Raw genomic sequence first — 11,705 nt, 5'->3', positions numbered from 1 at the left:
CCTCTCCCTCTACCTCTCCCTCTCCCTCCTCATTGGATACATCTATAGAGGTTTTCACAATGCTGGTTATGCAGGAATGCACCATAAACCTTTAGTTGTATTTAGAGTTTTCAGATTACTCTGTCTGCACAGAATTCAATTCTATGTCTCAATTTGCTATCTGTTTCTTCAGGCAACAAAGGAAGAATTAGATGTTGAGAAGTCCGTGAAACAAGTGTGTGCTCGGCATGGGGTAAAAGTTCAATCAATCTGGGGGTCTACATTGTACCACCGTGATGATCTTCCATTCAGGCACATCTCCAGGTAAAGGGTCAGTTGTGAGAAAGTAATTTCAGCATCTGGAACTGCTGCTTCTGCAATTTGTTTTCACTAGGAGGTAATATAGGTATAGGTCATCCATTCTCTCTCTCCCTGTGCTTACAGCTTACCTGACGTCTACACCCAGTTCAGGAAAGCTGTAGAAACGCGATGCAAAGTGCGGCCCACCCTTCAGATGCCAGATAAGTTGAAATCTTTACCAGCAGGCCTAGAGGAGGGTCCTGTCCCAACACTAGAAGATTTTGGGCAACAAGGTGAGAACACTCCAGGGGTACATTCAAATACCAATGCTTATTACGATAAAAATATGAACAAACCATTATAAGCTGTGTTATAGAGATTGGTATTATGCACTGTTATGAAAGGACCACAATAAACTGTCATTTTGAAGCAAATGCCCAGGGAAAATGATTAACCCTTGCAGTGGGGCTACCTCCTCACTGCAAGGGTTAGCTACTCATTTTGGTCTAGGTTTGAAAATAACAAAGTTATATTCGCTGATCCTTGAAGCTGGTCAGCTGTAACATCACTCCCTCCAGCCTCTGTCCTCCTGTGCTGCTGCAATGGAATGTCCCTGAGTATAGAACGTGATGGTTTACGGGACCTTGGGCCGCTGCAGCGGAGGGGGAGAGAGGCTCCAGGGACCGGTCTAAGAGCAAGTTGGCTCAGCAGATCAGGTGAGTATAACTTATTTGTTTTCCTCCCTAGACACAAACAAGCATTTAACCCTTGCAGTGTGGGGATAGCTCCACATGGGGTTAATAACATGGGGTTTATAATAAAATTACATGGCTTTAAAGAAAAATAATCTTCACCAGCATTCTATCCAGGCATTTCTCATTTCTTTCAGCATTTGGACTATTAAAGTAGTCTTCCCTGCTAAACCCTTCCTTTACTGAAGATTACAGTAGAGTGATCCCAACTGCCTTGTTCAGGCTATGGAGTTTGCAGGGAGACTGCAGAGAGACCTTGCCTTTGGACTCCAGAATAATGAATGCAGCTGCTATTGCACCAGCATTCTTCCAGTACTGAATTCACTTTGCTAATTTTTTTACTTTCTTTTTTTGCTTTTGCTTTTTTACTTTCTCTATGTCTAATAGATCCTTTAATGGATCCAAGAACAGCATTTCCTTGCAGTGGAGGTGAATCCCAGGCCTTACAGAGACTGGATTATTACTTCTGGGATACAGTAAGTGCTGATACCTCCAGTAACGTCTATACATGTTTATGAACTTATTCAGCTCTGAACAAGGAAGATTTCCTGACATACCCTATGTAAGATCAACAAGTTCTGCCACACAAAAAGATTAAAGATGAGACGCACTGAAGTGCTAATTTGTGTCTAAAGATAAATATAATAAAAAATTAATCTAATCATAAACTAAACTATCTAATCTATAATAATCAATATGCAATAAAGATCACATGCTAAAGCATCGGCTAATATTCTGAAAAAGTTATAAATGAATATATTACCTGTAAACAGTGGCATAAAAAAAATGGATTAATACTTCAAACGCATGTATCCACCAAATATACAGTAATGAACATGTAAAATAAAGTTAAAAATCTTATACAATCAAGCTTCATAGAAAGTTACTTGTTGTGTTCATAAAACAGTGAAAAAAATAGTTCATAAGAGCAAAAGAAAAAAAAAGAAAAACGTATTTTTTGAACAAAAAGCATCTACCATTATACTATTGGAACAGTCCTGGTGTATAAAAAATGCTTCAACGATATACAGAGAACTGCTCCCAAGAAAAGCCCTTCTGGAGTGCTGCTCACTTTATTAAAAGACCTACTGGCAGGTCTGAATGGCACCGTCCCTCCTGTTGTCACGGGTGCGGGGAAGCTCACATCAGTATCCTTCGTCTTTAATGTCACTCTTTCCTGAGCACACGATCCTCCAGGAGAGAAGTCAGCCACACCGTCAAGTATACTCAAAACCATGCGGCAAAAAAAAAAAAGCCAATAGTGCAGACCGTAATTGGTAATAAAAACACTTTTATTATAAGATACTCACAGGATCCAAAAGAAATAATCCTTTTTTTTTTCTTTTTTCCTGCAACACACCTAAAAGCAAACTCCAACTCCGCCTCCCATGCTGTTCTGTGGTTCCGCTTCAACTAACATGGCTCTATGGTTACATAGAAAAAGCTCCACTTCATTCCAGATGAAGTGAACGGAGTGTGGATGTAGTTGTTCTACATGACTGTGTAGTAGGAGCTTGGACATGCCTCGGAATTGGTTGGCACTTGATGACTAGTGAGGAGAGCAATGTCCTGTGTGGTATTATCCTCTTGTTGGTCAACTTGTTTCCATGACCTGTCTAACATGAAAGTGATCTGTCAAAGAACAGTGATGTGCCTACCAGGCTGGTAGGTTTATTTCCCTGTGGCAGAACCGAGGGTATGCCAATACCATAATACCATAACCGAGGGTATGCCATACCAAAATATGAAAACTAATGCAACCACCACATCTAAAGACTGGTAAGCTGCAATAGATTACATTTGTGTTCTTGGGTTTAGATCTACTTTAAAATAGTCTTAAGCACCTTGGGAAGTGCTTGCTATCTTAGCTATGCCAGCATCCTTAAAGACTGCAGAGAAAGGGAGACTACTTCTGTTGCCCTTGCTACAGAAAATGTTACTATCTTCAGTCCATTAGGTCAGTGAGCACTGAGAAATTGTTGTGCTTGTTGACTAGGGCTGTTGCCTTAGTGTACTCTAAAATGTACAAGTATAGGTAAGAATAGACCTAAGCTAGTTAAAATGGTGGCATCGTGCCCATCAACACTTCTATGCTAAATTAACAAGGCATGCTGATTAAGCATGGAAGAATTGACCACCGTGATCCCTTCTGATTTATCCTGTGCTCATTTTTTGACCTAGCAGTCTCCAGAGATGTAGAAGTGTTCATTTAGCCTGTTTGGGTGGGCAATGGACAGGCCTGTCATTGTGCAACTGGTTTATAGAGCAAGATCAGTCCACATGTGACCAACTACGAGTTTCCTAGTATTGGCTTTATTATTGAACACATTAGCAATAAGATTACCAGTTTTATTACTAATGTGACAGGACATGTCAGACAATGATGTGTTATGTATGGTACTTTGAAACTTGCCTTTAAATGCAGAAACGTATGGTTTGCCTTTGGAGGGAGTGCTAGTTTTCTAACTTTATCTCTGCCTTTTCTTCAGAATCTTGTAGCTTCCTATAAAGATACCCGAAATGGACTAATAGGAATGGATTATTCAACCAAATTTGCTCCATGGTATGTGCAATCATTTTTTTTTTGTTCTCCTTTGTTGTGATGCATGTTAAATGTATATAAATGTTATACTGTAGCAGCCTTTCTCAACCTTTTTAACACAAAGGAACCCCTGTAATAACTTTTGGGTCTTAGTGGACTCCTGCTAAAAATTACTATATCTACAGCTCACAGTGCATTAGTTACAGTACAATAAGTTGAGAAGTAAGAAATAAAAGAATAAACTCCCATTGAAGTGAGCACCCTGCCTCTATTTTGTTTCAACACAGGAGAACTGGGATGTATGTACAAACTTTATTTTTTTCTAGATCAAGTGTATCTGCATTTAAATGCACTTGCATTTACATGCCTTTAGACACTCATGTGTGTTTAGACACCTTCTGAGTATCTTATCTGCCCTTAGATGCACAGATTGCTATTGTTTTTCTAGATGCAGTTACATTGAATGCACCTAAATGCACATGGTGAATGATACAATTTTTAAAATCATGTTAATTTAATCTTAATCATAATAAATTCATTGTTTAGAAGTGTCCAAAACATGCACATAATAACATGCTCCTGTAAAAGAGGACTAAGGAATGTAACCTATTTGAAGTTTTTGACACCCAGGCAGCTCTATCATAATTTCTAGAAAAGAAATGCAGACAGTGACAATTGTAATGTTCCACCACATTGGTGGTCAGTGAAGAAATGCCCCCTTATATTAGTGGTCTGTGTAGGACTCCCTTACACTGATAATCAGTGGGAAGGAGGCCCTTTTACTTTAGTGCTCAGTAAAGTGCCCTCTTACATTGGTAGCCAGAGGAAAAGGACCATTTACATTAGTTGTCATTGGGAAAAGGGCCACCTGATACTGGTGGTCAGTGGAAAAGTATCCTCCACAAAGACTTGTGAACCTAAGTGTTTACAGGGAGGGCTTTGCACATGCTCCTGATCTTTGATGAAACCTCTCGACCCACCACCTCCTTGGATCCCCATCAGACTACAGCATGCTCAACTGCAACGAACAGTCCAAAGCCAAAGGAGATCTAAAATTCGGCAAGCTTTATTGGTGTAAAACACAATTCAGTAGTAGTCCTCTAGAACAGTGGTTCTCAACCTGTGTAACCTCAAAACCCACATTTGTCCTGGGTCATTAAGTCGCGACCCTAGTAGTACTGCAATGGAATGCATGGCATTGACTTGACTAGTGTGAACGGGCCCTACAAAATACTGGCAGACACAAACAACCACATGTAAAATCTCCCATACACACTCCAAAAACATTTTAATTTTTTTTTTTTAAGATCGACCCAGTCTCCCTACCTTACGAGAACTGGAGTAGATGCTTAGCCTGGGGTCCAGTGCTGGGCTGCTGTGCTGTGACTGTGCTCCATCCATGCATTGCTTGTACAACTCCTTTGTGCTGGGAGCCAGAATGTGACATCACTCCGGTCCAGGCACTTCTACAGGGCACGTGAGGGAGCTGTAGGCAATACATGTGTGGATGGAGCTCCCTCGTGGCCATAGCCCACCCCACCTCAAGCTGACACTCGGTGCCATGCAGCATATTCTGAATGGCTGCTCAGCCATTTCTGCGCTAGGGGGAGGCTGAGGAGCCTCTCATCTAGAAAAGTGGAAGGCATGGGTCGACCCACTGAGCATGGGGTCACAACCCACTTTTGGGTCACGACCCACCAGTTGAGAACCAAGGCTCTAGAAAGCACCTTCATGTGTTTCCAAACATATCTGCTTAATTATAAGGCTGCCTCTCTAGCACTTTGTATAGGGCCGCATGGCAATTGGGTTCAATTTTTAATTCACTTCTTGTTACATTGACGAGCTTGGCCCACTGCATCTATCAGCATTGTTTTTGAAGCCCTCATTCCTGTTAGTAGACCCCTTGGTGAATCCCCCAACCAGGAGAAAGTTTCCTTTTATGAGCACTAGACTTATGCCAGCATTTGCCGCTCATATATATTTAGGTTTAATGTAATTTTGGCTGTGCTACCACACTCCCATTACAAAGAACAACCAGACCTTAATGGTTCTGTTGTGTTGGAACCATTAGTTACATTAAATAGGCCATGCCTATTTATTTGGAAATACTAGCTTTTTTTTAGAGCTTTTGTTATACCTGAATGGATGTAACAACACTTCAGCAGCACAGCTGGTAAAGTCTGGCTCCCTATTTAGGATATGTGAAAGCAGCAAGGAATTTTCCAGGTAGGGATCCACTGTTGGATTGAAGTGATGTAGCATTTGGGACCAAAGCAAGGATTAAAATAAGAGTTGAAAGGCCATTATCCATACTTTACTCTGCATTAAAGCAAAGAATGTCCATCCTGGTCTCAGCTGTAGCATTGTAGTGTAAGGCAGCTTGTTTTTGGGTACTATGCTTGTTCCTCACCAGTCAGTATAATAAAGATTGTCTTAATTTTTCATGGAGAGAGAGCTTTATTCTCCCTTTTACAATATACAGGATTTATGATTTGAGTGTCAATATTACTGTATTACAGGCTTGCGTTTGGTTGCATTTCTCCCAGATATATCTTTGAGCAGATCCGCAAATATGAGAAAGAACGAACTGCAAATCAAAGTACATATTGGTAAGAGAGATGAAACAGTTTCTTATACATACATCTAGAATAACTTAAAGTGACATTAAAACCTCAGATTTCTTAACATAAAACAATGCTGTAATGTGTGCCTTAGTGTAATCCATGGTTGTTTCCCTTCTCTTTGCTGCTATTCCCTTTAAATCCTCATCTCTTCTCATGCTGGGCAGAACTTCTGTTTTGCAGCAGACTGCCTTGTCTCAGGAATGGATACACGGTGTCTGTGTGTTGGTTTGTATAGGCTTGTAACCTGAGCCAGCACTACAGGAAGAGGCCCTGAGCTGAAAAGGGAAGTTCTCCCCAAGCATGAGAAGACATGAGGATTTAAAAGGAAGAGCAGCAAAGAGAAGGGAAACAACCACGGATTACAGTAAGGCACACATTACAGTATTGGTTTATGTTAAAAAATCTGAGGGTTTAATGTCACTAAGTGTAATGCTACTTTTACATTCAGTGCATGTGGTTTTGAATCAAACATTTTGTTGAACAGCAGATAGAGTAGGCACTGCCCATGGAATAATAGTAGAGTTCAGCAACCGGAAAGTTTGTTGTAAAACGTTAAAGAGTGCACCACAACTGCGGCAAATGTAGTTACTTTGCAAACTCTGGCTGTGTCTACAAGGTGAAGCACTCTTCTTTTTCAAATGAAAGAGCTGAAGCTGTATTTTGGAATGCAGTTGGAAACAACCTGCAGCAGAGGTGAGACATGCTCCAGTTTGGTCACAGGCAGAGCGTGCAGGTGGCTTGCAGTGGCAAAACTCTGCCTGTGATTAGACCAGAGTATTACTCACTCTTGCTGCGAGGGCGTCCAAGCGTACTCATAAATGCAGCCTCGGCAGTGTCATTATAATGTCATAATCGCTCCACTGGCTCCCACTTCCCCAACGTATAAAATACTAAGAATAACCTACAAAGCATTCTACACCTCCGCCCCAACCTACATCACCCACCTCATCTCAAAATATCACCCAAACCGCCCCCTTCCCAAGACCTCCTGCTCTCCAGCTCTCGTCACCTCCTCACATGTTCACCTCCAGGATTTTTCAAGAGTGTCTCCCATCCTCTGGAACTCCCTACCCCAATCTGTCCGCCTTTCTCCTACTCTGTCCACCTTTAGGCGATCCATGAAAACTCCTCTCTTCAGGGAGGCGTATTCCACCTCAACATAACAGTACTTTCAGATCTCAGACTAAATCATCCCAAACAGTTATTACCTTTTTGTATCACTTGCCCCTCACGAGCAGGGCCCTCCTACTTTCTGTACTGAAATTGTATTGTTGTATTCTCTCCCTCAGTTTTGTAAAGCGCTGCGCAAACTGTTTTGTTGGCGCTATATAAATCCTGTATAATAATAATAATAATTATAGATCGAATGGAGCTTTACCTACTGCAGCCAGAAGGTTTTGTTGATGAGAGCAGAAGAGAGGGTGAGCAGCTTCGGTCATACATTATTAATAAGGTCCATCCCTTTAAATTCATACACATAAGCTGGACATACACAGAAACATTTTTCACAGAGAATGTAAAAGTAAAGAAAATAAAGGACAAGGCATTTAAAACCGAATGCAGCCACGGCATATAAGGATTGGTAAGCTGCAATATAATCAGTTTTTGATTTTGGGTTTAGCTACACTTTAAGCCTTACCCCCTTGCTATTTAACTAACGAATGCCTAAATCCTACTACTCTCGGAGGTTCTAGCATTTGACAGTTGGGGTGTCAGCTTGGAGAGAAATGGAGGTCCTGTGTTCAGCCTGGACCTAGGATCCAAGAGACATTGGGATTATTTGAAGAAGATGGCATACGAGCACTTTTATGCCAGGTTATGTTCACTTTAAGCCCCCATTCACACCTAGGCGTATTGTAATATGCGCGTCTGTCGCGCGACCGTCACGCGGTTTTTTTACCGCGATTCGCGGTAAAAAAGTTGCGCGGCCGTCGCGCGATTACAAAGGCTACTTGGCAGTATCCCAATGGAAAACGCCCTACAAAACGGCCCAAAGTAGTCCCGGGACCTTTTCAGGCGTGGGCCGTTTTGTAGCGCGTTCGGGACGGGCGGAAATACGGCAAGGTGGGAACGAGTCCATTGACTCCAATGCAATTTATATTTTTGAGCGTTTTGTAGAGCGTTCTTCGAGCGTAGAACGCGCTACAAAACGTTCAGGTGTGAACGAGGGGTAAATCAATGGTCAGGTCTACTTTAAACCAGCCTGGAATATAGATTTTGTTTAAATATACAATGTTATTCATCTATAAAATTCTTATTCTAAAGGAAGAAAATGGTGTTTCTCACAGTAACCACAGCTGCTGAAATCCAGTTACTGTGAGCAATTTTTTTTTCTTTTTCGTGCTAGCTATTTCTACAATATATGAAAATAAATGAGAGTAAAATCAGAATTCCTTATCTCATTACCTGTTTCATGTCAAGACATTGTAATGCAAAAGCACAAGTATCGCAGCCATGTAATTTGCATTTTTAAGACAAGTCATTAGTGGCAGCTTCTCCCTTATAACATATATTTTATTATTTAAATTAGATTTTACTATCACACACTGCAGTTCTGGGACCCAAAATATTAAAACTGGCTTTATTAAGCAAAGTAGAGTCATGTGTTTTTTTTTTCTTTTTCATTTCTTTTTCTAGGGTGATTTTTGAGCTTCTGTGGCGGGATTACTTCCGTTTTGTGGCTCTGAAATATGGGAGAAGAATTTTCTTTCTGAGAGGTAAGAAGCCTTATCTAGCTTTTTTCCCCATAGTCAGGTTGACCAAGCCAGCATACTGTGTCTAGGAGTACATAAATGAGTACAGACTCACACTGGGGAAATGAAACTGAAAAGAGCGAGACCTTCTTTTGTATTTAAATTTAGTCAGAATTGTGATTACATTTACTGCTTGGCTGCATCTCTCTGTACTCTGTGGCTCCCAAATGGACAGGAGACACCGCCGTCCAGGGAATTACCATGTCTGTGCTTCCTAGTGAATAATAGGCTACATTCTAATGAATATTGGAGCTCTTGCATTACAGCAATTGGGGAAAAAATTGAAATGTCTGTGTTCAGTGGATAACAGGAAGCTAATATAAAGACACATTCAGGTACCTATACTAGTTGTATTTAATGCCTTATCAGAAAATACATAACTGCATCAATAGTAGATCATTTAAAAAAAAACTGTCTAAAGTTCACTATTGAGACCAACCAATATGTAAGATTAGAACGACTTCTCCACTCTAAGCAATGGAGAACGTTAAAGCTGATTTTGTGCTTATTGCTTACTACATACAGCAACTCTTTATTCTACAGTAAAAATGATAGCCAAACTGAATTTCTTTCAATAAATAAATAAAGAGTAAAATATTTAACATATTTTAATATTAAGGTCTTCAAGATAAAGAAGTTCCTTGGAAGAAAGACCAACAACTGTTTGATGCCTGGAAAGGTTAGTACCTCTCTTACTTTTATTCTTTTTTGCAATAAAATATACCAATCTGAATAACTATGTTGTGTGTGGCTTTATTGAAGCCAGAGGGTCCACAGTATTTCCAGGCTGCTTGTGCTACCGCACAGAGGGTCTGTTAGGGCTTTTTGGGCAGCACCGGGACTAGTACTAGAGAATGGCAGGAACATAGGGGAAACCAACGCCCTGCAACAAAGTTTAAAGAGACCCCGTTACTTTGGCCAATGTGACAGCCTCTTTGATGTCCACCCCATGACCCACTTATGCTCGCCTTCCCCAACACTCCCCTGCCGCTCCTTTCTCATTTTGCAGCCACCATAATATAACCCTGTGTAAGGCTCCATGTTGGATCCTGGAATGATGGCCCTTTTGTTATGTGACAGTACTTGGTCTATTGATTGGCTCTAGGCGTGAGCACAGCATCATGAAAGGAGGTCACATGCTCCCGCATTGGAGGAAGGATAGTAGGGGAGCATTGCAAAGGTAAGTGTGAGTGGGTTGTGGTGTGGACTCTGTCACTTTGGCCTGAGTGGGCAAAGTGACAGTCTGTTAAGGTTTAGGTGGAATATCAGCAAGTCTGTTGGTACTGGGAATGACTGAAATAGAGAATATGGTTGAAGGCACCTTAATGTAAGCTGCAATGTTATGTTCTTTAGATGTTTTGGCTACTAACACAGTCTTTTTGCTGTTTGTCATTTTAGAAGGCCGTACCGGCGTACCTTTCGTTGATGCTAATATGCGTGAACTTGCAATGACTGGATTTATGTCAAATAGAGGACGCCAGAATGTGGCCAGCTTTCTCACTAAGGACCTTGGAATAGACTGGAGGATGGGAGCTGAGTGGTTTGAATATTTGCTGGTAAGAGCCTTCTGAATATATTAAATACAATAGCTCCTATGGCAATGCTGACTGTAAAGGCCTGTCTGCTTATCCTGAAGTGCTGAAAGCAAACCTCACAGCAGCGCATACTGAACGGAACTGCTAAATATGTTAAATGTACCACATGCCGCTTCAGGTGAGATTAGGCTTCACACTCCATAGGTACATTTCAGGTGCTTGTTTGGCTTGTCTACACTGAAGCAATTAATTGTACCAGCAAGTGGAACACCGCACACTGAGGAGCAAAATACTATTTCTCCTTTATTAAAATAGCCAGCAGGAACAAGTTCTATTCTGATGCGTTTCACGTCGGGCATATAACTCTCTCACAGAAAGCTGGCTATTTTAATAAAATAAGAATATTATTTTGCATCTTGGTGTGCGGTGTTGCTGATGCTAAATAAGCTAGTTGGATGAGCAGCAAAACATCTTCAACTTTACAGAACAAAGTTCAATTGCATGTGACTTACTACTACTAATGTATACCATAACCTCGATAAATGAGAACATTCATATATGACATAGCGGCTCATACAACCCACACAGTGTTAAAAGTGATGGATGAATGTACAGCTGTTTTAACACATATAAATTCAGTAAACTGTTATCTAGGAAACATTGGAGCAGATTTACAAGGTTTTTAACTGTGCTTATGGTTAGGAGTACAGCATCAAACCATTCTGTGCTGAACAATCCCCCCTAGTAAGTTGTGCTTGAAAACAGTGAGTACCCTTGAGCGCAAAAACACGCTCTCTCCTTAAATTTGGGACAGAGCATGCTCTGAATGAGAATTAGAGGATGTGAACTGTGCCCAAAAAAGGGCCATGGAAGGGAAATTGAATGGTTACCAATATTGCCTGTAGTCAGGGCCGTAGATAATTTTTTTCCCTGGGGGGGGCTCAGCTTACTCAAATTATAAGACTTTATCTAGCAGACACACCAAGGTTTGAAAAAAAAGCAACATCCGTGGCCACTTCAGCACCCCTCCCTCCCCCACACACACACATTATATGGGGCTTCTCGGTCAAGAGTGCGGTGGGACTATTTGCCTGTGACTATTGGCCAGTGGGTCCCCGTGTGCCTTCCACTTTTCTAGGTGAGAGGCTCCTCAGCCTTCCCCTAGCACAGCACTGTCAGTTCTTGCGCCGAGCAGCCATTCAAAATATGCCTCCCAGAGT

General features: G+C 41.3%; 1 protein-coding gene across 1 annotated transcript in view; it reads left to right on the top strand.

Annotated features, from left to right (window-relative positions):
* The window catches only part of LOC108784624 (cryptochrome DASH), a 26,658-nt gene that overhangs the window by 3,856 nt on the left and 11,097 nt on the right, over positions 1–11,705 (top strand). Inside the window, exons 4-11 of the mRNA XM_018553490.1 lie at positions 173–303; positions 424–572; positions 1,419–1,507; positions 3,521–3,594; positions 6,093–6,182; positions 8,835–8,914; positions 9,570–9,629; positions 10,349–10,506. Coding sequence (XP_018408992.1) covers positions 173–303; positions 424–572; positions 1,419–1,507; positions 3,521–3,594; positions 6,093–6,182; positions 8,835–8,914; positions 9,570–9,629; positions 10,349–10,506 — 831 coding nt within the window. The remainder of the gene's footprint in view (positions 1–172; positions 304–423; positions 573–1,418; positions 1,508–3,520; positions 3,595–6,092; positions 6,183–8,834; positions 8,915–9,569; positions 9,630–10,348; positions 10,507–11,705) is intronic.

This window comes from Nanorana parkeri, unplaced genomic scaffold, assembly GCF_000935625.1.
Source record: "Nanorana parkeri isolate BGI_ZX_2015 unplaced genomic scaffold, ASM93562v1 scaffold121, whole genome shotgun sequence".
In the NCBI taxonomy this organism is placed as follows: domain Eukaryota; kingdom Metazoa; phylum Chordata; class Amphibia; order Anura; family Dicroglossidae; genus Nanorana; species Nanorana parkeri.
The sequence above is the reverse complement of the archived record's forward strand: the minus strand, read 5'-3'. Positions and strand labels throughout refer to the sequence as shown.